Source organism: Apiospora marii (genome assembly GCF_038362585.1).
Source record: "Apiospora marii strain CBS 49790 chromosome Unknown utg000002l_segment0_segment0, whole genome shotgun sequence".
Lineage (NCBI taxonomy): Eukaryota > Fungi > Ascomycota > Sordariomycetes > Amphisphaeriales > Apiosporaceae > Apiospora > Apiospora marii.
In genome coordinates this window covers 3,973,361-3,999,456 of record NW_027117373.1, presented here as the reverse complement: position 1 = coordinate 3,999,456, position 26,096 = coordinate 3,973,361, and the positions used below count along the sequence as shown (strand labels likewise).

At 49.5% G+C, this 26,096-nt stretch overlaps 13 protein-coding genes across 13 annotated transcripts; 7 read left to right on the top strand and 6 right to left on the bottom strand.

The window, feature by feature from the left end:
* Positions 1-3,479: 3,479 nt before the first annotated feature.
* On the top strand, positions 3,480-3,809 carry PG985_002936 (uncharacterized protein; the record flags this gene model as incomplete). The annotated part of the gene is made up of 1 exon (XM_066822705.1): positions 3,480-3,809. The coding sequence occupies one exon, from the start codon at positions 3,480-3,482 to the stop codon at positions 3,807-3,809; it is 330 nt and encodes a 109-aa protein (XP_066690137.1).
* A 787-nt stretch (positions 3,810-4,596) lies between these two features.
* On the top strand, positions 4,597-5,772 carry PG985_002935 (uncharacterized protein; the record flags this gene model as incomplete). The annotated part of the gene is made up of 1 exon (XM_066822704.1): positions 4,597-5,772. The coding sequence occupies one exon, from the start codon at positions 4,597-4,599 to the stop codon at positions 5,770-5,772; it is 1,176 nt and encodes a 391-aa protein (XP_066690136.1).
* An 821-nt stretch (positions 5,773-6,593) lies between these two features.
* Positions 6,594-6,920, top strand: PG985_002934 (uncharacterized protein; the record flags this gene model as incomplete). Its single annotated transcript, XM_066822703.1, has 1 exon — positions 6,594-6,920. The coding sequence occupies one exon, from the start codon at positions 6,594-6,596 to the stop codon at positions 6,918-6,920; it is 327 nt and encodes a 108-aa protein (XP_066690135.1).
* Positions 6,921-7,865: 945 nt separating this feature from the next.
* On the top strand, positions 7,866-9,274 carry PG985_002933 (uncharacterized protein; the record flags this gene model as incomplete). The annotated part of the gene is made up of 2 exons (XM_066822702.1): positions 7,866-7,930; positions 8,743-9,274. 2 exons carry the CDS (start codon positions 7,866-7,868, stop codon positions 9,272-9,274), a joined length of 597 nt encoding a protein of 198 aa, XP_066690134.1.
* A 931-nt stretch (positions 9,275-10,205) lies between these two features.
* PG985_002932 (serine carboxypeptidase) lies at positions 10,206-11,687 on the bottom strand (the record flags this gene model as incomplete). Its single annotated transcript, XM_066822701.1, has 1 exon — positions 10,206-11,687. The coding sequence occupies one exon, from the start codon at positions 11,685-11,687 to the stop codon at positions 10,206-10,208; it is 1,482 nt and encodes a 493-aa protein (XP_066690133.1).
* A 659-nt stretch (positions 11,688-12,346) lies between these two features.
* On the bottom strand, positions 12,347-13,782 carry PG985_002931 (uncharacterized protein; the record flags this gene model as incomplete). The annotated part of the gene is made up of 2 exons (XM_066822700.1): positions 12,347-12,778; positions 12,838-13,782. 2 exons carry the CDS (start codon positions 13,780-13,782, stop codon positions 12,347-12,349), a joined length of 1,377 nt encoding a protein of 458 aa, XP_066690132.1.
* Positions 13,783-14,331: 549 nt separating this feature from the next.
* On the bottom strand, positions 14,332-14,936 carry PG985_002930 (uncharacterized protein; the record flags this gene model as incomplete). Its single annotated transcript, XM_066822699.1, has 2 exons — positions 14,332-14,744; positions 14,813-14,936. The coding sequence occupies 2 exons, from the start codon at positions 14,934-14,936 to the stop codon at positions 14,332-14,334; spliced, it is 537 nt and encodes a 178-aa protein (XP_066690131.1).
* A 1,934-nt stretch (positions 14,937-16,870) lies between these two features.
* Positions 16,871-17,140, top strand: PG985_002929 (glucose-repressible protein grg1 domain-containing protein; the record flags this gene model as incomplete). Its single annotated transcript, XM_066822698.1, has 2 exons — positions 16,871-16,915; positions 16,970-17,140. 2 exons carry the CDS (start codon positions 16,871-16,873, stop codon positions 17,138-17,140), a joined length of 216 nt encoding a protein of 71 aa, XP_066690130.1.
* A 760-nt stretch (positions 17,141-17,900) lies between these two features.
* On the bottom strand, positions 17,901-18,596 carry PG985_002928 (uncharacterized protein; the record flags this gene model as incomplete). Its single annotated transcript, XM_066822697.1, has 2 exons — positions 17,901-18,239; positions 18,342-18,596. The coding sequence occupies 2 exons, from the start codon at positions 18,594-18,596 to the stop codon at positions 17,901-17,903; spliced, it is 594 nt and encodes a 197-aa protein (XP_066690129.1).
* Positions 18,597-19,786: 1,190 nt separating this feature from the next.
* PG985_002927 (uncharacterized protein) lies at positions 19,787-21,172 on the top strand (the record flags this gene model as incomplete). Its single annotated transcript, XM_066822696.1, has 1 exon — positions 19,787-21,172. The coding sequence occupies one exon, from the start codon at positions 19,787-19,789 to the stop codon at positions 21,170-21,172; it is 1,386 nt and encodes a 461-aa protein (XP_066690128.1).
* Positions 21,173-21,966: 794 nt separating this feature from the next.
* PG985_002926 (uncharacterized protein) lies at positions 21,967-22,863 on the bottom strand (the record flags this gene model as incomplete). Its single annotated transcript, XM_066822695.1, has 1 exon — positions 21,967-22,863. One exon carries the CDS (start codon positions 22,861-22,863, stop codon positions 21,967-21,969), a length of 897 nt encoding a protein of 298 aa, XP_066690127.1.
* Positions 22,864-23,377: 514 nt separating this feature from the next.
* PG985_002925 (uncharacterized protein) lies at positions 23,378-24,323 on the bottom strand (the record flags this gene model as incomplete). The annotated part of the gene is made up of 2 exons (XM_066822694.1): positions 23,378-23,784; positions 23,918-24,323. The coding sequence occupies 2 exons, from the start codon at positions 24,321-24,323 to the stop codon at positions 23,378-23,380; spliced, it is 813 nt and encodes a 270-aa protein (XP_066690126.1).
* A 586-nt stretch (positions 24,324-24,909) lies between these two features.
* Positions 24,910-25,170, top strand: PG985_002924 (uncharacterized protein; the record flags this gene model as incomplete). Its single annotated transcript, XM_066822693.1, has 1 exon — positions 24,910-25,170. One exon carries the CDS (start codon positions 24,910-24,912, stop codon positions 25,168-25,170), a length of 261 nt encoding a protein of 86 aa, XP_066690125.1.
* Positions 25,171-26,096: the final 926 nt, after the last annotated feature.

Genomic DNA, 26,096 nt, shown 5'->3' with positions numbered 1-26,096 from the left:
ATATCGAATCGAGGGTTTAAATCCCTTTAAAAGCGCCGTTTTTCCAGCCTCTATTACGATAAGAAATGGGGTCTCCTATCGTACCACGCCGGACCGGTAAGAGCCGGCGGACCGTTACGGTCCGCAGCTACGGTTAATACGTATTAATAAAACGTTTTAATATTTATATAATTAGTTTATAAAAAATTAATTTATTTATATAATACCGGGTTTAAACCCGGGACTTAATATATAATACTTAGATTAAAATCCGGTAATTTAATCGATTAATTAAAGGCTCGTTATAATTATTAAAATTCTATTTAATATTATTATTTATATACTTATAATAAGCTTAATATAGTTTTTTTAATATAATTTTTAATTAATTAATAAAGTATTTATTCTTTTAAATTTATATTTATTTTATAGAATTTATTTATTATATCGACTTAATTAATCGAATTATATAATAACTCCGTTATAAAATAGGGTTTATTAATATCCGGGTAAAATCGAAGGATAAAAAAAAAATATTTTAATTAATTATTTAATAAAATTATTATAATAAAAGGGTTAATTTATTAATAAATTTATTTATTAAAGTTAATTAAATTTTTTTTTAATATTTATAAATAAATTAATCTTTTATTATTATTATTTAATTTTAAAAATTTATATAATTATTATTTATATTATAAAAAGAATTAAAAAGGTTATAATTAAAATTAAATAACTCTTTTTAAACTTTATATTTTATATTAATAATTATTAAACTTTATAAATTAATATTATTAATAAAATTTAATTATATTTTTAAAGTAAAGTGAATTATATTTTTATTAATAACTTTAAAAGAATTTAATTTTTATTTATTTATTAATTAATCGCTATTAATAATAATAATAATAACCTTTAAAATATAATTATTTCTATTTTAAAATAAATAAAGGATACTTTATATTAATATTTTTTAAATTTTTTAATATTTAATAGCCGACTTTATTTAAAATGAATTTCTAAAGTTTTCTTTTAATATTATAAGGAATATAAAATTTATAAAAATAATAAGTTTAATAATAAAAAGGGATTTTAATTTAACCTTTAATAATTATATTTTATAAATAATTAAATAATTTAATTTAATTAAAAATATATTAATAAAAGAAATATTTTTAAAATTTTAGGATTTAATAAGAAATTAATTTAAAATAAAAAGGATAAATAAAAGATTTAGAATTAAATTTTATTTAAAATTAATAAATATTTTAATTTAATAATTATTATCGCTTTTTTAATATAAAATCGATATTATATATTAAAATTTATTATCTTTAATAGATAAAATTAAATTTTAATAATAAATTTCTTTTTTATTATTAAATAATCTTTTTACTTTAATTAAAAATCTTATAATAGAAATTAATATAAAATTTACTTTATAATTATTAATAATATATATATTATTATTATTTAGTTTTTTTTATAAAGAATTCTATTAATATTAAAAAATAGTATATTAAAAATTAAAAAATATAATATAATTATTTATAAAAGAATATAAATTAATTATAATTTTTTAAATAATTTATAAAAAAAATTTTAAACTTTAAATTTAATATTTTTAAAATATTTTAAAAAAAAGGATTTAAATTAAATAATAAATATTTATATATAAAATAATTAATATATTATATTTTTAAAAAATAATTTTAATTTTTATTAATTATTTTTTATTATAATTTTAAATTTATAATTTATTAAAACTTTATATAATTTATATTATATTTAATATATTTAAGTATTAATTCTAATAATTAAAAGTATAATATAATAATTAATAAATTAATAAAGTATATAATAAAAATATTAATTATATATATTACTTTTAATTTTAATTAATCCTTTTTAATAAATATATATAAAGAAATTAATAGAATTAAATTAATTATAAATTAATTATAATATTATATATAATTTATTAATATTTAATAATTAATTAATTAAATTTAAAATAAAACCTTTTTTATTTAAAATTAAAATAATTAATTAATCTTTTAAAAATAATATAAAAAGGTAACTTTATTATAATTAATTATAAGGTTATTAATCGCTTAACACTTTAAAAAGTTATAATATTTTTTTAATTAAAAGCACCCTTTATATATCGTATAATATACCTTTAAATAGCTAGAATCGCACTAGTAGTTAAGATCGAACCGTAATAATATATCCCTTTTTATACAGTTCGTTTTCGAATCGTAACGGCTATAAGACCCTCGAAGCTTTAACGTATAGCCTTTCGCGGGCGTCTACCCCTTTATTCGAAAGGTATTTTCCCGATTATTAATTAATCTTTTTTAATAATTAAAAAAGAAATAAATAAATTAATTAAACGGTTTACTTTTAAAGAAAGTTTTATTTTAATATTTAATTTTACGTTAATATCTTTATTTAATTAATTAAAGATTTAATTTATATTATAGCCTTTAACTTTTAAATTATATTAAAATAACAGTTTAAATTTAAAAAAAAAAATTAATTAATTAAATTAAAAGAATATAATTATTATAGCTAATTATAAGGTTATTAATCGCTTAACGCTTTAAAAAGTTATAATACTCTTTTAATTAAAAGTACCTTTTATATATTATATAATATACCTTTAAATAGTTAAAATTATATTAATAGTTAAAATCGAATTATAATAAACCTTTTTAATTTAAAATAAAAATTAATAATATAATTATAATATTAATATAATTTTACCATTATATATATATAATTAAAAAAATAATCTTAAAATATTATATATTTAAAATAAAAGTAATAATATAATAATAATATTAATATAGCTTTAAATAAATAAATATTATTAAAATAAAAATAGCCCTTAAAAAATAAAGAAAATTTTTATAATTATAAAGGGTTTATTAATAATTAATTTTAAAAAAGATTTAAAATAATAATAAAATAAATATTATTTTTAATATAATTTATTTAAAAATTAATATATAATATAAAAAATAAATAGTATTAATAATAGAATTTAATTAAGTTAAAATATAAATAAAATTAAAAATATTAAATTAGATTTATAATTATAAATAAATATAATAAATTTTATAATAAAGAAAAAAAAAGAAAGAAATTAAATATATATTAAGGAAATTTTATAAGAAAATATTTTTATATATATATTTAAATAAAGATAAAGGTATATAACCGCGTAATACTTAATCGGGAAAGGGGGTTAAACCCGGGAGGTGCGATAGCGTTTTCTCGACTACAATCTAGTAATCGGTAGAACCTACATCGAAGATCCCATAAACCCAGCCTTAAGCGAGGTGGTGAGGCTGGGATACTAGGATGGAAGTTGGCCCGACGAGGACAGATCCAAGTATGAAGTGAAAGGGAAGGAGGATCAGTTGTGGGAAAGGGGTCTGACATGGGTCAAGGGGCTCACTGACATCAACCTCGAGGCATATCTGGGCGAGAATATGGAGTCTAATTCAGCCAAGGCATACAAAGAAAGCCACAAGAAATTTGGCATGAAAGGACTTTACACGGTCACTGTGGATTTGGTGCTGTCATTTATGGACGAGGCATCCACGAGGGGAGACCAGAGTCTGAAAGACAGGGTGGATGGCATGGCCACCAAGGCCAGACAGGCCTTGAAGGTGGCCGTTGCCGGCATGGTAATGGAGTATGGGGCGCAGCAGAAAGCCAAGTTTAAGAGTAAGATCAATCGCGTTCTGGGCGGAAGGATTCAAATCCTCGCGAAGAAGGTCAAACGACAGATAGATGGGCAAGATATGCATTTGCGGTGAAACGACCAAGATGCCATGGAGCCGGACTGGCAGGCTACCCTCGAAGCCACCAGTCCACTGGAGAAGCCTGACCCGGCATGGAAGCACAAGGTGAAAGGCGTCATAAACAGCTATGTCCGTTCTGCCGAGAAGGTGGGCAACACAGATGTTGGCGGGCATTCGGCGCTGGTAAAATTGATGACGGGCCAGATTACGGCAATACGGAACAAGTAACAATGCCTTACACAACACTCGCTCCATTCTTTCCTGTCTGGCTGGCGTACTCAGTTTCATGGAATAGTCTGACGGACTTATCTTCCATCTGCGTCTCGGTACGTTATGGTACCGTCTGTGTATTCTTTTCTTTCCCTCTCAATGGATTAGATTGGATCTGGGGGATAATCGGGAGACCTGGATCTACTTACCAAATGGACGTGTAAACATAGCAGAATCTTTTAAATCGCAAATTTTATGTCTTTCCGGTGTGAATCATCATGATGCGTTGCAGTAAAAGAGAGATGTTGCCAGTCCAGTGTGTAAATGTGGTACCCACAAAGGCGACGAGAAGCTTCGTCGGCAGCCAGGTACTCGTCAGTTTATCATCTACCCACACGGGTACATCACAACATGAGCACTGGGGCAAGTGCATTTGGACTCTGCGATGCTCTTTCCATGGTAGTGAACATTAAAACCGTCGCACCACCACTGCTTCGAGTATTACTTTGACATACCCAACACGACTTGTCGTACGGCCGACATCGAGATTTCCTTGAGCACATTAGGTTAACACCATCAGGCACCAATCGCTATGGCATTCACCAACTTCAGCAACCTTCCCAAAAAGGTTCGCTACCAGATTTGGGAATACGCCATCCAGGAATATATCAGGGTGATCAAGTCCAGCATCGAGGCATCAAGCTCGTCTGAGGACACAGACATCAACCGAGTCTTCGATCACCCCACGAGCCATGTCATCTTCTTTCGCGCGATCCCTATGCCCGAGTTGAAAGTCGCCGACCAGCGAAAACAGTTTGTACTGAAGCAAAGAGCCATCAAAGAGTGCAAGTCGACACGGAGCGCGACCCTAGCGGCGCCTGGCTACGAAAACCAACGAAGAAAGGTGCCGTCTTGGACAGAAGGGCATCTGAACGTTTTCCGCGGGGGTACCAAGTTCTGGCGAGTCAACCAAGAAGCCTTGAAGATCTGGAATCGGTACATTAAAAGCAACTTGGCGCCGATTTACGGGCGTGTGCCCCTCAGCATTCAGCTCGGAAAGCACAAGGTCAAACTGCTCATCAACCAAGGCCATGATCTGGTCTGCATCCGGCCGGACATGAATATGAAATGGAGCTACGATACCAGCTTCGCCGACATCATCGAATTCCTCTCGCCGCCGACAGTAGACGCCACGAGGCACGTGGCGTTCGAATACGAGCCCGACTTCAACGGTAGGAGTCTCAACGCAAAGGTGTCCCGGCCACTGCCCACCCTCCCAGGCCAGGCACCGCGCTGGGAAACATGGCTCGAGTTCTTTGGGGGCAAGATCCTGCACGCGTTCTGTCGCAATCGAGGCGCGTTGCTGTCTGGCAACGAGCTCTCCGGGCGGTGGCTCAACGAAGGGAGCGGGTGCACCTTCTACCTGGTGAATAACAACCAGATTAACAGGTTCTACACCGACCACAACGCCCTCGAAGTCTGTTTTCTCGCCAAGGGGAAGGCATACCAGGTGCAAGGGGAGGACCAGCCGCCCTTGGACAGGATCAGGAAGGCGGCCCTCGAAGAAGAATTCGGCCCTGCCAGCGAGTGGCCCAAGAAAGGGATCAAGCCTCGCCTCACCTGCCGACTGTTCATGTTGTGGCCGACAAGACAGTTGGCGCCGCCTCAGAAAAACCGTGGAAATGCACCACTCAGCGCATTCGAATACCAGCGGCGTTGGTTCGATTATCCCAAAAAGGGATTGCCCTCGTTTCCTGATGATATGTAGAGCCGGGGCTACTTTACATATGCGCATTCACAAATCGGTAGTTGTTTGGAGGGCTGGACTTGGGGAAAATACCAACAGGAAAATTGTCATATTTACATTACCGCGAGTTGCTTCAGCAGGGCCGCCAACGAGAAAGCTTCGATTATACGAATGCTCTAGTGGCTTGTGTGGTGGAACTACGGCCTGTCTCAGCGTGTCAAATAGAAGTTAGTCGATTGCAGCTCGTTATTCCATGGCATTACAATAGCATTTTACATGATGCTCCTGCTGTTCCCAAGTCGGCACTGCCTGCGCAACGTGTAAAGAAAGAAGCAAAAGTGAAGTGCAGGTAGTACCTAGTAGCAAGACGGACAGACGTGTTGTGATGTTGGTTGCTGGTGTGTGCTCCAGCACACCCACCCGCCAGCGGATAAGTGCCCCCTGGTGGCCAATGGCGCATCGACTTGCCTAAGGTTACAGCACAACACCGCGCTGTAGCTACGTCATAAAGCCCGCCCAACCCAGATCTCGATACACGCAAGCAACGCGCCGGCCCAGTTTCATGCGCTCCCCCGTCGCGAGGAAGACACAAACAATATCAGGTTTTTTTTCGCAATCAGTATACCGAAACTAATTTCTCTGTTATTTCCTAAATCGGTTCCTCCCTTTGATTATTGCCGACGCAGTTTCGTTCCATCTACATCTTCCTATCTTGAAAACTGAATCAGTTGCCAAACGTGACGGCAGAAATCCCATTGTATTTACTTTTTCCAAGCTCCCCCAAACCACCCCACTACAGCTCCCATCAATTAAGCTTCAGCACCGCGCCTCTACCAGCAAACATGGCCTCCACCCGCTCCACGACAGGCAACTCCAAGCCCCGCGTCCACTCTACCGTCTCGACGACGCCGGAGCGCAAGCGCCAAAACAACAAGACCACCACCACGACCACGAAGCGCAGCGGCGGCGGCGTCACCAAGTCCACCGCCGGCTCGCGCGCCCCCAACACCCACCACAAGCGCAAGTCCACGCTCGGCGACAAGGTCGAGGGCGTCAAGGACAAGGTCGTCGGCACCGTCACGCGCAAGCCAGGCAAGAAGGCCGCCGGCACCAAGAAGATGCGCGGCACCGACGGCAAGAACAGCCGGACGACGAGAAAGAGCGTCTAAAGCAGATCTTGCTGCTACCTATACCACTGCAATACCTACCACGATGCGGCAGTCTCTCTTTTCTCCCGCGCGAGCATAAGGAGAATCATCGACTACAACAATTTCCTCTTTTATTATCATTGATCTACACTGTACTTTACTGGATACAGCTGAGGGGAGGAACCCCTCTCTCCATTTTCGTTTCCGCCTTGGGGCTTGGCGCGCGACGTGTGTATATGTTCGCCACTTGCCCTTCTGTACATATCATCCCATTCTGTTTCTCTCATACCTGTTATGATGATGAGTGATGAAACCATGACGGGAGTATGGCTCGGAAATAGGGAAAAAGCGTGTTCGGGGGGAAAACCTGGGCGAATGGTCGGCACATAGGGCGGACATCTTTTTTTGAGCAGCGTACTACTCAGCGACACGTGTTGTGTCCATTCTTTGTCATGTATTGGAAGCGTGATACCTTGTGGAATAGCGAGCAATATCAATATCATTTCAGTCATTTCCCTCATGAAGGTCTACCATGTTTGGCACCCTGTTGGAACTGGAAAGGGCATGTCAATCAAGCGATCATGGCAGTCAGGGTCCGTACGATGATTCATAAGCCATATATTTCATTGATTATTAAGTATGTAAGTTGTAACTTATGTGTAGAGTAAGGAGCGACTTGTAATCAATCACCAAACACCTTTCCCACAAATCTTCCATTCCCACCGTGTTTAGCAGTCTGAGAAGTTGTTTCCAAGGGCTCTGAAATGACCGAAGTAGATGGAATGAGCGACGTGTCGTGAGACGACTAAGAACTTTTCCCCAGGTAGCGGAAGCTAATTAAATAGAAAGTAAGGGGCTTATTATGTATAAAGAGGTAATGGGAGAGGGCAAGGCGCCGGCAAGAAACTTGATAGCTCGTTTCTGGGCCTGGCGCATTGGGGGGTATAATAGATAGGTATGTGGGTAATGGCTTACACCACCGTCTCGTTTCTCGCCACGCGCAGCATCCTCGCCATCTTCTTGGAGGCGCCGTACGTTTGCGTGGGGAGGGGAACGGGCTGCGCCGACGTGGTCTGTTCCGGGGACACCTCAGAAGTCTGCTCGGGTTGCGCGGCGTAGGTGGACTTGGCCGGGGCGGGCTGGGTGGTCTCGGGCGACGCAGCACTGGTCTCGGCGGGGGGCGTCTTCTGTGTCTCCTCAGGGGCGGGAGCAGGGGCGGCGGTTTCGGGGGACGCAGCGCTAGTCTCCGCGGGGGTAGGGGCCGGCGTCTCGTGGCTCTTTGCAGACTCCTCAGGAGCTGGCTTGGTCTCGGGCGATGCAGCGCTGGTCTCTGCCGGAGCCGGTGCGGGGGCGGCGGTTTCGGGCGATGCAGCACTAGTCTCATGACTCTTCGCAGACTCTTCAGGGGCAGGCTTGGTCTCCTCCGGAGCTGGGGCGGGAGCAGCAGTCTCAGGTGAAGCGGCGCTAGTCTCGGCAGGGGCAGGGGCGGGAGCAGCGGTCTCTGGTGCCGCAGCGCTGCTCTCGTGGCTCTTCGCAGATTCCTCGGGGGCAGGCTTGGTCTCTGGGGAAGCAGCACTGGTCTCGGCCGGGGCGGGGGCAGGAGCGGCAGTCTCTGGTGCGGCAGCGCTGCTCTCGTGACTCTTCGCAGACTCTTCAGGGGCAGGCTTCGTCTCGGGTGACGCAGCACTGGTCTCCGCGGGGGCGGGAGCGGGAGCGGCGGTCTCTGGTGCCGCAGCGCTGCTCTCGTGGCTCTTGGCAGATTCCTCGGGAGCAGGCTTGGTCTCCGGGGAAGCAGCACTGGTTTCCGCAGGGGCGGGGGCGGGGGCAGCAGTCTCGGGTGAAGCGGCACTGGTCTGCTCCGCGCTGCTTTCGTGGCTCTTGGCGGACTCTTCGGGGGCCGGCTTCGTCTCCTCTGGAGCTGGGGCAGGGGCAGCGGTCTCGGGCGAAGCGGCACTGGTCTGCGCGGCGCTGCTTTCGTGGCTCTTGGCAGACTCTTCGGGGGCGGGCTTCGTCTCCTCTGGAGCTGGTGCGGGGGCAGCGGTCTCGGGCGAAGCGGCACTGGTCTGCGCGGCGCTGCTCTCGTGGCTCTTGGCGGACTCCTCCGGGGCCGGCTTAGCAGTCTCGGGCGAGGCAGCGCTGGTCTGGGCCGCAGCACTGCTCTCGTGGCTCTTGGCGGACTCCTCGGGGGCGGGCTTCGTGGAGTTGCCTCCCTCCTGCCGGACCAAGAGAGAGTAGGCAGCCGTCTCATTGCGAGGGATGACGAAGCCCATGCTGCCTGTGGCCAGGAGCAGGACGAGGTTGGCGGTGCTGACACGCATCTTGTCGTTTACTTCCTTGGTGTTGGTCGAAGTGTAGACAGTCAAATATCAAGATAAGGGGAATGAAATATAATGTGGGAGGATGTTTGGGGATGAAGGATACAGGAAAAATATGGATATCCGGCCGGCTATTACCACCCTTATATCTCACACCACGGCGGAATGGAGTGGTCACGTAATTTCTGATGGCGGTAGTCCATCGCACGGCATCCCCCAGCATCTGTGCCTTGTGCTAGAAGCGATAGCGGAGGCATGTGACGATATTCATTGATGCGGTACACTCTAACATGAAGGCGGTGGCACCGTAGCCAGTTGACATGAAAGATGCCCTGTAAACTGTTAGCCGGGACGGATCAACGCGGTACGGCGGTCATCTCGGGAGTGCCAAGCTTAATGATGGGCCGGAACTCTAATACCCGCAACTCATACGTCGTCAGGTCATAATCGATTCCTATGTCGCGACGTGATCCCGTTCAGGACCCAGATAATTAGGAACTAGTGAAAGGTACGAGTCGTGAAGCCCGTTACTATTTTGACCGCCTGTGAATCTCCATGATCCTAATTGATGAAATTGTTCATGAATACTTTGGGCTAGACGACGCGGCAACTCTAAATTGTTACCCCTCGAATATCGCACTCTGACGGTTCAGTGATGTCTCCCAGCGGGGCTGGGCGGTGACAGAAAACGCTCGTTAGCATGATACACAGTGCGGTGTCACAGATGAGTTTGCGTAGATTACCTGCAGATCTAGTTCATTGCGCGATGATCAACGCTGTCACTTGCGCCGCAGCATCCTTTCTCGCCGAACTTGGGCCTCCAGGATTGGGGTAATGGAGTTTGGAAACTATTCGAGATTGCCGCTAGTCTGGTCTTCTTAATACATCTGATAGCAGTCATGCCGCCGTAACCAGAAACTCAGCTGCAGTGCTATGCTTCGCGTTTCCATGATAGTCCAAGTGGGCGGGCATCCTGCGTGGTGGCTCCTGTTCAAACCAGCGGCTTCTTGTTGAGCCAGGCGCTGAACATGTTGATGGCATGCTTCGGCTTATCGAAAGGCACCATGTGTCCGGCCCCGTTGACGCGTACGTAACGTAGCATGCCACTCTCCCACCAAAGGCCGCCTTCCCATACCTGCTTGTTGTTCTCCTGTTGGTATCTGAAGTCCGCCAGGCCCTTCCAGGGCAATGAGCCGAAGACACGCTCGTTGCCAACGAAGTTGCAGATCCAATCGTAGGTGCCGACGTAGATGAGCACACGGATGTCAGAGTGCAACAGTCTTGCCACGAACGGCCGCGTGTCGATCAGCCCGTCATTAGCTTTGCGGAACTCGTCTCCGACCTTGTCGCTGCAGGCCTCAAACTTGGGAGTGTCGGGGTTGACACCGAACGCCTTGCGCACATTGTCACGTCGCAGGAACGTCGTGATGGACTTCATGATCGGGTAGCACAGCGGGCCCACGCAAGGCTTGGAAACGTCATAATAGTTCCTGCCCGAATGGAAATAAGGATTCTGTAGCTCCGAGCCACAGAAATCATACGCACCCTTGCACACAATGGGATCTGGGAATTCTTCGCATGCTTTCATCAAGTATTCGCATCGCGGGACGGAAGCTGCCATCTTCTTGCAGGCGCCATCTTTCAAGATGGGGCCAACGCCAGTGACATTGGTGCACGAGATATCATAGGACGATGTGGCCTGCACCGTGTCGGCGAAGATGCCATTTCCAATCAGGACCGACTCCAGAGGGATCTGCAGCTCGGGCGGTGAGACCTTGTTCATGTCATTGATGTGGCTGGCAAAGATGGGAATGTAGTGGCCGCCGTAGCTTTCGCCAGCAATCGAGAACGGAAGCGACCGAGAGTCGGGGAAGGCCTTGTACCACAATTGCATGAAGGCGTAGATGTCCTCGCTGGCAGCAAAGGTGCCTCGAGCGTGCTCGGAGCTGTTGTCCGAGTACGAGAAGCCCACGCCAATCGGCTGGTCCAAGAAGAAGACGTTGGCGGCATTGATCCAGCTGTCCTTGTTCTCGTGTGCCGATTCGCCTCCGTCGTCGATGGCACAGGGGCCCAGCTCCATGAGCAGGCCGGTCATACTGGAGCAACCTGGGCCGCCGTTGATCCACATAACCAGCGGATCATCCTTGGGACTGGCTCGGGATTCGAAGTAAGCAAAGTAAAAGTGCTTGCTGCCCGAGTTGAGATAACCAGTGTACCCATTGGTGGCGCCAGGACACACGTCTAGGATGTTGGGCGTGTTATCATCGCGGCTGGAAGTGGTGGCATCTCCGCCAGAGTGAGCAGTGAAGCTTAAGCTATGGTGGGGGTGAGCTTCGTGTGTTACGATCTTAGCGCTGGCCGAGGACTTGGCGGGTACAGTCAACAGCGGCGCCTGCTGCTGCTCTCCTTGAGCAAAGATGGCGCCAATGACGCCGGGCGCGCATAACGCGGCAGTAAGTGCACGAAGCATCATCTTGCTAAGTCTATACCGAGCCAAATGATAGAGTCGGATTCTGGTTTGATAGAAAATTGATAAATATGTAAGTTGTTGATGGAACGAGACAGGCGCCATGCATCTTGTGTTTCATGAGATGGGTTCAAGTACCCGTGGATCGGCTTGGTCCACGCTTGCCGTGTTTAGAGGATGTGTCGCATATAGCCATAGATATGCATGTATACAGTATGGGGAAATAGCTATCATGCAATGGCTGCTCTCGGTCAATGAATACGTTGCCCCTGAAAGACCCAGGCTCCCTACGATCAATGCGACTGTACAAATGACGGCAAAGAAACATTTACGCTACATACATGTACTTGGTGTTCCCAAGACATGAAAATTGCATAGAACTCATTTGGTAGTCCATCTAGGATAATAGAAACGCATGCGCTCATATCTCTAGAACGGATGCAGCATTAAACACCAGTCAATCAATGCACAGCACGGCATCCACATCACGTATTGATCTATAAAATCATGATGTATATGTATACAGCAACTAAGATTATGTACCAAATACAATTACTACTAACATGCCGCAACAAGGCGTCAGCTGCTACGGATGCTGCTGCGCCACACAGCTATCAACCTACAAGCTCGGCGTGAAGATGAGTCCGCTCTCATGCCGACTCGCCTTAACCGATCATCTTCCCGTTCTCCTTAATCTTTCTACCTGTAACGTCGTACACTGCTTCACTGAACGCCTCGAAGTCGTCCTTGTCCTGCAAATCCTCCTCTTTTTGTTGGAGGCCCTTCAGAACTCCGTGGCCGACCTTGGGCCAGGAGGGTGGAATCGAATCTTCCGAGCCCTCCCTCCTCGCCTGTTCCGAGTTGCTCTGGCTGTTATTCTGGGCTGCGCCGAATAACGTAGGTCCTCCTCTGTTGGAGCTTGTCTCAGCCCTAGCGAGCGGCAAGTACGGCCCCGGCCCTGCGAGGGCAGCTGCTAGTCCACGTTTGGCGCCGTTCTCGTTTGCCGGGAATATGGGAAGGTCGGGATGAAGTTCGAGGGCATACATGGTCACGTTGACGAGTTGGCCAGGCGTTAGGCTAGAGAGATAGTTCCGTTTCTGCGACACTTCATTAGCAACGCTTTCTCCCAGAGACTGCGCAGTAGGACCAGACTCACCTGCTCGGCGCTCTTGTTCGCCCAACTAACTCCCTTGAACCCGTCCACCGACTTCTTCTTCGCCAGTTGTTTCTCCCGCTTCGCGCTGCAGCCCCGACAGAACCATGACCGACTTTCGTCGCTAACGAATTCGTCGTCGATGTAGGGGTCGTGGCACAGTTGGTGCCAGCAGACGTTACAGCCATCGCAGAAGACGATCTGGTTGTTAGCCGGGCTCAGCCCGCGCGTGCACACCTTGCACAGGGCCTGCTCCGGCGTCCGCTTGCCGTAGTGTTTCTTCTTGTTCGCCGCCGCCGCCTGCGCCGGGGTGAACTGGGTCGGCTTCTGTACCTGGCGGCCGGACTTGGTCATAGTCGGTGCGGCCGGGTCTGGGAACGCGCCGTCGCCTTCTATTTCTGACAGCTCGCTGAGACTCGAGGACGAGTCTTCTTCTCCCTTTACCTTCTTGCGCTTGCCTCCCTTCTGCGCTTTGGTTCGCTTGCTGGCGCCTTTAGCAGGAGGGGCAGGCTTCGAGGCACTTCCAGACGGCGGTCTCGACGTAGCCATGCTGTGCGAGTAGAGGCCGGGTGTAGGGGCCGGCGCAGGAGAAGCCGACGTTGCGGGCATGGGTAAAGTGAGGGTGGTGTTCATGCTCATGACGAGACGCCTCTTAGCATCCTCGTAGGTAGACTGGCTAACGCCCGCTGCTGAGGCGGGCGAGACGGCGTTGTTGAATGTTGTCGGTTCTCCCCTGATCCGCTTAAGAATCATCTCCGTAGCTGCCGAGAACTGAGGCGTGTAAGGCATTCGAGGCTGTGAGCTGATTGCACTCGCAAGCTGCCGGGATGCAGTTCCTGAACTACTGCTCTCGGGCTTCTGCGTCGCTGCCAAAACGGACTTCTCAACTTTCAGTGACATCGCCCCACCATCTTGCGGCTTCTTCCCCTCTACCTTACTTTCATCCATGGTATGGATTACACTTTATACAGTCCGAAGTGCGCACAATGATAGTGATCGTGCAGGTGTGACAATTGTTGCCCGCCGAGTAAACCTGGCGGATGGTGTCAGTGTCAGTAGGGCAGCAACATTGTATACATCAAGCACAAGCAATTGGGTTACTCACAGCCACACTACACCATTTTAAGAGAATAAAACACGGGAAACTCGTTATACATGGGATTTCGAGATAATTTTACGTCAATTGCCCGTTGAATGGTGAATTGCACGATTGATTGAGGTCAGTTGTGGCCTACACGTGACCTACACGTGATCCCCCTCATTTTGTTAGGTTAGCGTCTCAGGTCATAGCAAAACTGCCTCCCTCTTGCTGCTCTTGTTCGGGCTATACCTACGAATTCGATCGGTTGATGCAATTTCGCTCAAGGGCGGCATGGGCAAGAGGTCCCTCGGTCCCCTTACGGCATTTTCGAGGAGGCGACTCGTGATCGCAGTGGACAAGATCAGCTTGGCAGCATCAATTATCATTGTCTTTCGTTATACGCGATCATTATCCTTCTAATTGCTCGTGAAATAGTTCAGCGCTAGCACCTCTCCCAATCCAACCTTGGCCTCCCAATCGTCCAAGCTGAACCACATGCGCGACGTAACTCCGACCTCCTTGCCCTTTGCCGGCGCGTGAGCCATGGCATCGAAACCCGCCGGCTGTTCATACAGGAAGAAGACATATCGATGCGGAGCAGCTCCCGGCGGCGGCGCGGGTCCAATGTAGTTCACGACGGGTGGCTCGGTCCACTCCAGTTTCCCGGGTGTGCCGCCGCTGGAGAGCTTCACGCCCGATTGACACCAGTGCCATATGGGCCCGAGGACGGGGAGCGACTTGAACGGCGCGTCGAGGTCCAGGCACATGATCAAGTAGGTCTTGTCGGGAGTTGCTGCTGGGTACAGGATCTCCGGCGGCGATTGCGCATCTGCACCAGTCCTGTATCAGCCGCTTCAATTGTCCCTTTCTCCCTAGACTTTTGTCTGCATAACATACCTGTTCGCGGTATATACGTCTCGGGCTCGATTCTCGTGTGCTTGCCTACTGTGAGACCAAGCGTCTTGGACGTGTCGCCTTTCAACGCGATCAACGCCCCGTCGGCGCTTTTATTCGCAGGCATTGTGACTCGGCGTCTCTGCTCTTTCTCGGGCGTAAATTGAGTGTGATACGCCTGAGAATTACTTTCTATCTAGATATTCCCACGTATGAGGTGTCGGCCAAGTATATGCCTGTCTGGTAGCCGCTCCGCTTCCGACGCGGAGATATGGAGATATGTCATTAAGGCCGACTACCAAAGTGGTTAATGCCATGCAACTCGTCTTATTTCCACCATTCCCGGACTCACTCTCGAGGAGTAGCTGTTCCTAAACGGCCTTTACGTAGTAAAGGATATTGTTCGAATCGAGGGCAACACAGCATACACACCGATGGCAATTCTCCCCAATGAAAGGGGGAATGCACTAATACCTAAGCACAATCTGACCGGTATCAACGAAATCGCGTAGGCAACAAGGAGGTACCTAATGATTGCTTGCGTAATTCTACCTCGCTCACGCAGTGCTAGTGACTGCATGGTCATTGTCGCATCCATCCACGACCCAACCAACAGCTGGAATTGCCACCGATGTACCTCGGCTAAAGGCGGGATGGCGGCCATGCGTATGTGCCATCAATTGAATCACTTGCGCCATCGTCATGACGTCATTGCCCCTTATTGCCTGGAAGTCCAGAACACTCCCACGAGACATTGGGAACCTGGCTAACACCATGGGGTCAGCGCTAGTTGCTCCGCTCATGTGTTAGGTAGTCATTGGCGATTTGCCCTTGACTTCTGTGCCTCGGGCTACTTGGACTGTTACTGGCCAGATGCACCTGCCAAAGCTGCTGCCGCTATGAACAATGCTGCTGCGCCCATGCTTCGTCAGTGAGGGGTCGCTCTTCTCACAGGCCCGAGTCCCTTCCCCAGCTGCAAGCGCAGAACATCAACCTGCAAGGTTCTGAATTGGAAGTGGCCATGAAGAATGAGCCGAGATCAAGCGTACGCCGGTAGGCCATGCGCCTGCACGCATCCTCCACGATGCTCCTTCACGGTGCTCCTTCTCTCTGTACCTTGGTCTAGAAAGATAATGTAGCTACCTAGTCTCAATGGTCCTTGGGTAGCTGAAGCGCTAAAGCAAGGCACGTGGCCGAGACATGGCCGAACCTTCGTGGGGAAAGAAGATCGCGCTTACATGCTGGCATGTAGGTCAAGCACTCTGCGCCTTTGCGGCGTCCAACAGAACAGCCTGGAAGGCAAGCATGTAAGCGCGATAGCGTGCCGCATGGAGTGACCTCATCGATCGTGTTTCTCTGTGGGAATCGCGATTGCCATTGCGCCTGTGGCGTGCCTCGGCTTCCCCATCCAGGTTGCTTTTTCCACCCCGCGTACTTTGGACTCCAGACAAAGCGTGCCTTCTCACCACTACTTCCTGTAGGTTTCGGTCCAGCTGCATACTATGTAGCTATCTTGGCCCAATGGTGCGGCTTCCTGGGGCCGCAAAGCAGCAGCTTCCTGCCGCTGCTGCTTGCATCGTCAAGTCAATTCCACACGCCCGACTTTGGCGTGGTCCGCCCAACCAACTCAACCGGACCTAAGCAGTCCTCGCATGTGACCACTGACCACTCAACATCCATTGAATCTTTGATCAACAAAGAGGCTTTGAATTGTTCCTATTTCCTAGGTGTATATATAGCCCCTCTCCAACCAGGATGAACAGTGCTGCCCACTCAGCTGCTCTCTCTCACGCCCATCATACAGCTACTGCCGCACACCACCAAGCCCTTCAGAATCACATTCACCAGACTCACCTTCACCAGGTTCATCAACCCTTCCAAACCCATCACAGTTCGGCCCCCATCACCTCTTCTAGCTTTTCTCACAGGTTCCATCACGGACCCAGCTCTACCCACCGAACTACTCCTCGTCGGAAGTCTAGCTTCTTGAACTCCATTCTACACCCTCGTCAACACCGACGCAAAAGTCGCCAACAACAAACCCCCAACACCACCGACGCCATGGATACCATCAAGAACACCGCTAACTACGTCAGCGAGACGGTTGTACGGCTCTCCATCCTTTCGAGTTGTTGATTTGAGACTAATTTGGACACACAGCAAGGAGCCGTTTCCACCGGATCCAAGGAGGCCAACAAGGAGGTTGCCAAGGACGGCAACGCTAGTGTCACCACCCGTCTCTCCGCTGCCAAGGATGCCGTTGGCGACAAGGTCGACGAGCAGAAGCACAACACCTCTGCCGACGTCCACAAGGAGGCTGCCAAGCACTAAGTGCTGCACCACCTGATGTCTCCTACCTATCTCCCCATGCTACTCTTGTGATGCTGTACAATGCGCACTGCATCAGGCAACAACCTACTTATACCCCAATTGCCAAGAGAGTGTTGAAATTGCAAGATTGCGGAGAGTTGCGGCGAGAATATCAATAGACTTCTTGTTTCTGGAAGCTCAGACTTGACGGATGTCGACTGAGAAGGAGGATGTGGGGGTTTGCTTTTTCATGGTGGTGATTTGAAATTGTTAACACGCCCGTCGGCACTAGAAAGTTTAGATAGGATGCCGCAGACTATTACCTAATATCAAACTCGGATTCCTAAAAAAACCAACTCGTCAATGTGATGAACCGTCATTCGTTGTAACCATCCGCTGTTCTTTGTTTACCTGTTGTCCGAGAACGTTATCGTAACTGATGCTGACTTTACGTGTATACTTGTTGATTGCGGGACAAGGAAAGCATTCTATTCAGGTGCTGCTAACTGTTTTGCGTATGTAGGCTCAACTGATCATGGTGTAGTTGGCATCTTCGGCTGTCGTTCTCTGACACACCATTCATAAAGACAGCAGAAAGGCAACTTGAAACATTATATTCATATATGGTCTTGCGAGCCTTGGTAATTAGGCTCTCCTTTGGTTATGATAACTCCCGGTCATATACATCTGAACATTCCCATGGCTTTTTGTAAGTCAAATCGTTACAAGGTTCAAAACACGTTATCATCATCTCCTTAATATCATGGATCATGTAGCTTCTCTACATCATACCGCCGAGCACCGCCAAGCCGGCCACGGCAGCCAAGATGCCGGCGCTCGTGGCCCGGACACCGCCGTCCGCGGCGTTCTTCTTGCTGTCGCCGCCTGAGGTCGAGTTGGCCGAGCCGCTGGACGAGGCCTTGGCCATGGTGCCGCCAAAGGCCATGGCGGCCGCGCCCGCGGTGCCGTCGGTCGCCGCCGCCGCCTTCTTGTAGTCGTCGAGGGTCTTGCCGGCCGGGGCGTTGACAACGCCCACCATGCCGCCCTTGCAGTGCGTCTTCTGCGTGCAGTAGAACCAGATAGGCTTTGTGTCGTTCACCATAACGGTGAAGATATCCTCCTGTTGTTGATGATGGTGAGTATAAAGTGTCTTATCCCGAAGAGGGGAAGAGGGAATGGGGTGGGAGATCGATGGTTTGGTGTGAGGTATTCCACAACTTACAGACTCGCTGGTGCCCGTGACGGGGACGTAGCCGGAGAAGAAACCGGCCATCTGGACGGGCTGACAGGCGCTGGCAAAGTCGCCCTGGGCCACGCTGTGGTTCTTGGAATAGAAGTGGAACTCGAGCATGTCGCCCGCATCGGCGGTGATGTTGTCAGGCTTGAACATGAGCTGCGGGCCGCTGTCGATGCGGATGGTCTTGGCGCTAGCCAGCGTAGCGGCGGCAGCGGCAGCGAGTATCTGGAAGGACTTCATGATGATGGATGTCGTCGATGTGGATGATGTGGATTGTCAAGGGAACGTAAGATTTTGGGGTAAAGTACAGATGATGAATCACTAGGACGCGTGTAGTAGAAGGAAAAGGCTTGCTCAAACATGGGATTGGGGTGAAAGGAGAGCTTGTTCCCTCTTATAGTAGACGAACAAAGCCAGCACTGGCTGCCTCCATCCAATATGGATGACCGAGCCCCTCAAGCCATCGGGCGTCAGCCACCAGTGTTGACTTTCGATGGCCTGGTGCACGAATGGTTTCACGGTCACAGGCCGAATGGTGTTTCTAGGTTGCGAAACGGCATTGCTATATCCGGGACAGGCGGTTCCGTTGATTGGCTACTCCACGCCGAGGAAATCAGGCAGTGGCACCGATTGGTACTGTAGGCGACGAAGGGCAACTCGGTACGCACTGATCTACGTTTCTAGGACGGGCAGCGCATCATGCCGCCCCGGGGTCGACCAAGGGGTCGCCAGACAAACAATGTTCCATGATGTTCGTGTTTGCTGGATAGCCGCCATCCGTATTGGCTAATAGGGGATGTTGCTAGTTGAGCTTGGATGATTCGAAGCTCAGCCACCGGCCTGGGCTTTGATCTGGTGAAACCGGGAAACAATAGCACGCCCCCAATAAGCTAAACAAATCCCCGGCTCAATCGGCACCGGCATTGATTGCCCCTAGAGCCTGGTCCTTCTGCGATCTAATTGGGGCAATCGAGGTGGCAAAACAGGGGAGCATGGCGACCTGTTTCATTGTCTCGGGATTATCTCCTCGTTTCAATTAGTAACATAACCACTGCCGATTGATCTCGTCAGTAGGTACATGTTTTGATATCGTGAAGTCGATCTTCAGGTGTGAGTGTGGGGTAAAGTTGCACTGTAAGCGCCTGGAGAAGCTTGGTTTTCAGCTACTCCAGGGGTTTTCAAGAACCCCACTGCGGTAAGCAATGCGCTAAAGCTGGGCGGGCTTCTAGGCTCGTCGAATCCTTGAACCCCCATCAATTGAGATAGGCGATAGGCAACTTTGCTTCCGAATTCCGTCCAAAATTTCTGGAGCGCCAGCAAAGCTAGGTGAGCTCCACCAAAGAATTGCAGCCCAGCGCAAGGATCGAACCACCAAGCAATCCTGGAAACCGTTGGAGTGGCAGCACAGCGACCTCAAGATTACCGCAATCATGGCCGACCAAAAGCCGACCACGGGCAGCGCCGCGCCTGCACCTGCTGCACCTGCTGCGCCCGCGCCCGCGCCCGCCGCACCCGTGGCAGCCAACCCGGCATCGGCGGCGGCGGCGGCGTACAAGGCACCGAAGCCCAACCCGGTCTGGAAAATGATGGGCCTCCCAAACTTGCCTAAGAAGCTGCCCGGCCGAAACTGGCTGATCTTCTGGGCTGTCACCGCCACCTTCAGCGGCGCCATCATCTACGACAAGCGCGAGAAGAAGCGCGCGACCGCCCGCTGGAGCCACGCCGTCGAGCACCTCGGCAAGGAACTGATCTCGAGTCCGGCGCAGATGCCCCGCAAGCTCACCATCTACCTCGAGAGCCCGCCCTACGACGGACTGCGCGTCGCCCAGGACCACTTCAGCGAGTACGTCAAGCCGATCCTGGCCGCGTCGGGGCTCGACTGGGAGTTCGTGCAAGGGCGGCAGCAGGGAGACGTCCGCGCCGCCGTGGCCGAGAAGATACGGCGCCAGCGAAGGGACAAGGAGGGTGGGGAGATGACCGTCACGAACGAGGAGGAGCTCACAAACGAGGAGATTCTGAAGGCAGTCCGGAAACGGCACCAGACGCCCGAATTCGAGGGCGTCAAGGGCGATATTGTTATTGGCCGTCACACGTGGAAGGAGTATATCCGTGGGCTACACGAAGGCTGGCTGGGACCGCTTGTCGCGCCTCCTGAGGCCGCTCCGATAAAACCAGCGGCCCCGCCTGCCGACGGGGAAGAGAAGACTGAGGAGGAAAAGAAGAAGGAAGAGGAAGAGAAGCCCGCCCGGCCACTGCAACCCAAGCCTTACAATAGCACCGACGATTACGCGACAGCGTCGTTACCTATGTTTATCCCCGCCGAGTTCTCGCCCTCTTCCCCTATCCCGTTCCCCCACAAGCTGGGTTTCATGGGCACCTTCACCCGACTCGGGCGCTTCCTAAACCGCCGCCATTTGGCGGACAACATTGGTCGCGAAGTGGCAGCTGTCTGTCTTGCGGCATCGCGAGAATTCCGAGACGGCGAGAGCCTAGCCGAGTCGGAACAGGCAACCGCCCTCCAAGAGGCGGAGAAGGATTGGCACAAGGACGTATGGAAAGTGGAGGAGGCACCCAAGGAGGGCGAGGAGGTGCCCGCCACGCCTGCCGAGAAGATCTGGCCGAAACCCGTCGTCCTGGACCCTCGCATTTCGACGCGCATGCGCCGTTTCGAGCTGCAGCCGGAGGATGAGAAGACGGCGAGAGAGATTGTCGTGCCCGAGGCGGAGATTGAAGGGTGGATCAAGGGCAGCCTTCGCACTTTCTACAACTGGGCCGTATCGGACCCGCCGCCGAGACCTTGGTCTTCCCAGGAGTAATTGGTGGCGCGCGAGTCGCGGACTGGATATACCACACCACACTCATATATCTGATTCAAAGACGGGCACGCAAATGCTCCATGTTTATAATATGTAACACTAAGATACCTCTCCTGTACTCCCGAGACTGCTTACAACAGTCATGTACAACAAACACACAACGCCGCCGGTGCAGCTTACCCGAGCTGATCCACCGCCATCTCAATATAGACGGAAAATCGGTGGACATGGAGATGTTCTGATAGACGGACGGGTATGAAGGGGCTACGCAGAGAAACGAAGCCCAAATGACTTCACGTATAATCTCTGTACCTATATAGAGCCACACCACACAACTCCTAACTTCCAATGATACCATGACCCTATCCTGATCTTGCCTTTTTGACTTGGCGATGCCTAATTTTCCTCTTTGCAGGAAATGTTCTGCATGAAATGCCGGTCCGCTTGAGGAACAGGGCTGGCAGTAGCATCCGAGTCTGTCACGAGCTCTGATCATCTCTCCGTCTCGTTCCCGATTGGAGTTGTGCTCGGAGGAAGTGGGCAGTTCTGGCAGAACGACTATCCCGCCCGGATTCTCCGAGGCATGGCGGCTGCTTGAGGACCGTCATTTGAGATCGTGGCTCGCAAAATCAGATCATGTAGATAGAGCCATAATCTAGTAATCAGGCGCAACGTGACTCTGCAGTCCAACAAGCCAAATATATCCACCATTTCCAACATGGCAGGATAGGCGACGTGCTGCATTTGAGCCTTCGAATAGGTAGTAGTGACCATTGGGCTTGCCTTCTCGGAGTTCAATCGTCGTCGTCGTCATCTGAGCCGTAGGCGACTAACCCCAACATGGGCTTTGGGGCGATCGGCTTCGCGGCAGCAGGAGGCTTAATAACCTGGTTCGGCTTGGACGTGATACTGCTACTGGATGCCTGCGGCGTTTTCGTGGCTCCATTGGTATCCGCGGGTTTGTTGGCGGTGCCCTTTTCCTGGGTGCCCTCGCTCGTAGACTTGCGCTTAAGGCCCTTGAAGAGCACTTCCTTCTCCCGTTTCCTTTTCCGTCCCGCGGCGCCAGCACCTCCCGCCCACTCGCTCGCGAGATCCTCCGTAGGAACTACCTCTTCTTCCTCCTCAACCACGTCGTTCTTTCCACCGCCGTTGGCGGGCGGTGGTTTTCCCTTGTTCTGCGCCTGCCGGAACTTGCCCAGCCCCTCCTCGAGCTCGCGCCGCTTGCGCACCTCCTCCTGCCGCTCCTTGGCCTGCACCTCCTCCAGGAAGTCCACCTCGTCGTCGTCGAGCGCCCGGAACTGGTTGCTCAGCCGGCTCGCCTCCTCGAACGCCGCCTGCTTCGCCGCCTTGTTCGCCTGCAGCACCTCGAACAGCGACTTCTCCTCGCCCGACGTGCCCTCGGCGTTGGCCCGGCGCGTCGCTTCGCGCTGGGCGCGCGAGGCTTCGAGCTCGGCTTGGACGCGCGCCCACTCGGCGGCGTTTTTGTTGTTGGTGGTGCTGCTGCTGCTCGGGGTCGGGGTCGGGGTTGAGCTCGGAGGTTTGGTGCTGGCGCTGGCGCTGGCGCTGGCGTTGGCGGAGGTCGACGAGGAGGGTGTTGGCTGTTGAGGCTGGGTCGGGGCAGCAGCGGCAGGGGTGGCCGTCTCGGTGGTGTCGCCTGGTAGCGTGCCACCCGAAACGAAGCGCGACGACATGATTGGAGGCAGGAAATTGCAAGGACAATCAGACTCTTATGTAGAAATGTGACAATCGCCGTCGAAATTCCGGTCAGAGCAGGCGCAAACCGGCATTACGGAACCAGTCGCGAGAAAGTGTAGCTCCAAAGTTCCACAGGTGTACCGAAATTTAGGTGCTGAACTACCGTAATTGGAAGTCTGGGGAACCACCCCTACCACCCACCCCCACACCTAACGCACCTCAAGAGATGTTGTAGAAGCGAGTTTAAACCTATCTCTTTGGGGATATTCGGACTTAGTAGCCCCTATCAGGAGCGGCATCATGTCGTCTACTGCCAGGGCTGACTGATATTATGCGCTACTGGAATGAACATTCTACCACATTGCGGCAAGGCCAACCGAGAACTTGCATGTCGATAAAATGACGTAGGATATTAGGCACACAAGCTGCAAGACAGGGGCTGCCGCCGCTGCTGCTTCGCAACCACTCGCGGACTATGAAACTAGCCTCTGTCCCTATATGGCGTCGTCATCAGAAACTAACGCAGCCGCCGTCGATCTTGACGAACCCGCCCGTCACGAACTTAGCATCGTCGCTCGCCAGGAAGGCGACGACGCCCGCAATGTCGTCGACCCTAGCGAACCGGCCCAGCGGCATGGCCCGCCGCAACTCTGCCATCTTCTCGTCGCTCCAGGCCTCGCGGAACATGGCCGAGTCGCCCACGCCGCTCGGGTGGATCGTGTTGACGCGGATCCCGAAGGGGCCCAGCTCCGCCGCCGCCGTCAGCGCGAGCCCCCGCAGCGCGAACTTGGCGCCCGAGTATAGCAACATGCCGGGCGTCCCGCGCAGGCCCGCGACCGACGACGTGAGGATGATGCTGCCGCCCCCGTGGCCGGCGTCGCGCATGACCCGGGCGGAGTGTTTGAGGCCGAGAAAGGCTGTATGTGAGGAAGGGAGTCAGCCACATGGGTTCGAGGGGGCTTTCTGGTGGTATCGTGTCGTCTTCTTCGCATTGGTCCTTGCCATGGCTTGGAACCGATGTGACTGGAGAGGGTTGTGTGCATTGCTTACCTGACCTAACGTTGATCCGCATCAGCTCGTCGTAGTCCTCGACTTTGGTGTCGAAGATGCTTGTCGAACTGTAGCTCTTGCCGGCGTTCAAGAAGGCACAGTCCAGGCGGCCGAATTTTCGGAAAGTTTCGTCCGTATAGGTCTCGACCTCAGCCTCCTCCGTGCAATCAGCTCTTATAGGCAGGATGCGTGACGGGATATCATCTCCCTGCTGCCCGAGAACCTCGCTCAGCTTGGTCAGAGCCCTGTCAAGTGCTACCTTACTGACGTCCACGAGACTGAGGTTGGCGCCCTCCTGCAGCATCCGAATCGCGGCCTCCAGGCCGATTGTGCCACCGGCTCCGGTTATCAAGACCGTCTTGCCAAGAAGACGTTGTGCGGGGAGGGTTGCGGGCAGCGTCTCCATGTCTCTCTCGGTGTTACTTCCGGTACGTAGAGAATTAAGCAATGGCGATATATTGATGGAGGGATGAACTTAGACTGGGTAATTGTTTATGTCAAAGACTTGATGAAAATGAAGAAATACACAAGGAGATGGGCCTCTGTATATCGGGCTCAACTCAGATGCCAACACCCTTTAGTCAGAATCTCTTCAACACCCCTCATCTTCGGGGTGATGAGAGGTCGGGATCGTGCAGATGATCAACTCCCTCCTTCCCAATTTTGATTTCATGGTGTCTCCAATACTTGAATATGCGTGCCAGCCAGCCTATTGCATCTCTGTGCTTCACCAAGCGTGGGGTATATGTGCTCTCAGGCTGGATTTAGGTAGACTCTTTGCCAATGCACAGTGATCTTCGAAATGGTGTTGGATGCCTTTATTGAATGTAAATACGGTTTATCGTAAAGTTGAAAAAGGATATACTTCCTCGGAGCTGATCTTCGTCGAAGAATAGCTAATGTTTTACGTAGTCAACTATTTCCAGATAATGTGTCATAACCTGTAGTTGGTATATGCAATACACGAGTTAGCGCCGGGTATCTTGAAGAACATGTTCATCTTGAGAGCAGCTAAGAACATGACACTGGTGTCCCCAGCGAGTTTTACGGGATCAGACCGCGACTCCTCGTCATATAGAGCGCTCCGTCCACGGCCCAAGGGCATCGCGCACGACACGTTCGTGTTCTTCGTCACATGCGTCCTGGGTACCGGTGTCTTCGCGTACATGTTCGTGCGGTCCCGCTTGAGGACATGGGGTTACTGTGGCCAGCATATGCAACCGCTTCGATTCTTCATGTCATCGTCGGAATGAGAGTATAAAAACCATCTGAGTATTCCTGTGCGCCATACCATGCCACTTCTGGTGTGTCCAGGCTAGTTGTAGGGTCGGCAATGAACTGGCAGTGTATGGATGTCTACATCATGCATCCCAGCTTGGTGGTCCATCTATGCTGTCGAAGATTCGTAAAAACAGTACAGCTGAATACGCCTCAAAGCAAGGCAGACTGCGGGATTGGGCCTGACCAATATCCATCACGCCTTGGTGCATGCAGCTTCCGGCTGGGGCTATTCTGCCCATTCTATAGCAGTCAAAACTGAAATACTAGCAGAACGGCGCAACTTATCCGGTGGCGACGATCTACCCTGAGACGCATGCACTACGCGCATGTCGATGATAGCTGTTTAGGGGTTGGGAATTATTGCAATAGGTTTACGAGTATGGTGGGATAAGGACTATGATTGGCGGTTGTTTCGTCATCAACAACCCTAGAAGGTCAAAGGCGCTTTGGCGGAGTGGTTAACGCGATGCCCTGCTATGTTCGCAATTGTGGATATAGAGGTTAGGCATTTCCTTCGGGAGCGCAGGTTCGAATCCTGCAGGCGTCGCTCTTTGATTAGCAAATCGCATAAGCGATTCAAGTTTTGCTCTTTTTCTTGTCGTAACACAACCAAGTCTTTTCTCCTTGAGATCTACTCCTCTACTTTTGCCTGACAGCCCGATTTGCAACCTTGCTTTACCTGTGGGTGGAACATCAATCAGGCAGAAACCAAGTGGCAGGGCATTTCGGGCGCCGCCTTACGAAGGGACAAGTCCTCGACATTAAGGGAATTCAAGGCTTGGACAACCGCTACTAGCCGGAGACTATCTGCATTATGCACTTGTATTTACTTCTGCGCTGCTTCCAAGGAGAGCCTGTCCAGTCCATGGCCGCTGCATAAATACTCGAGTATCCTACA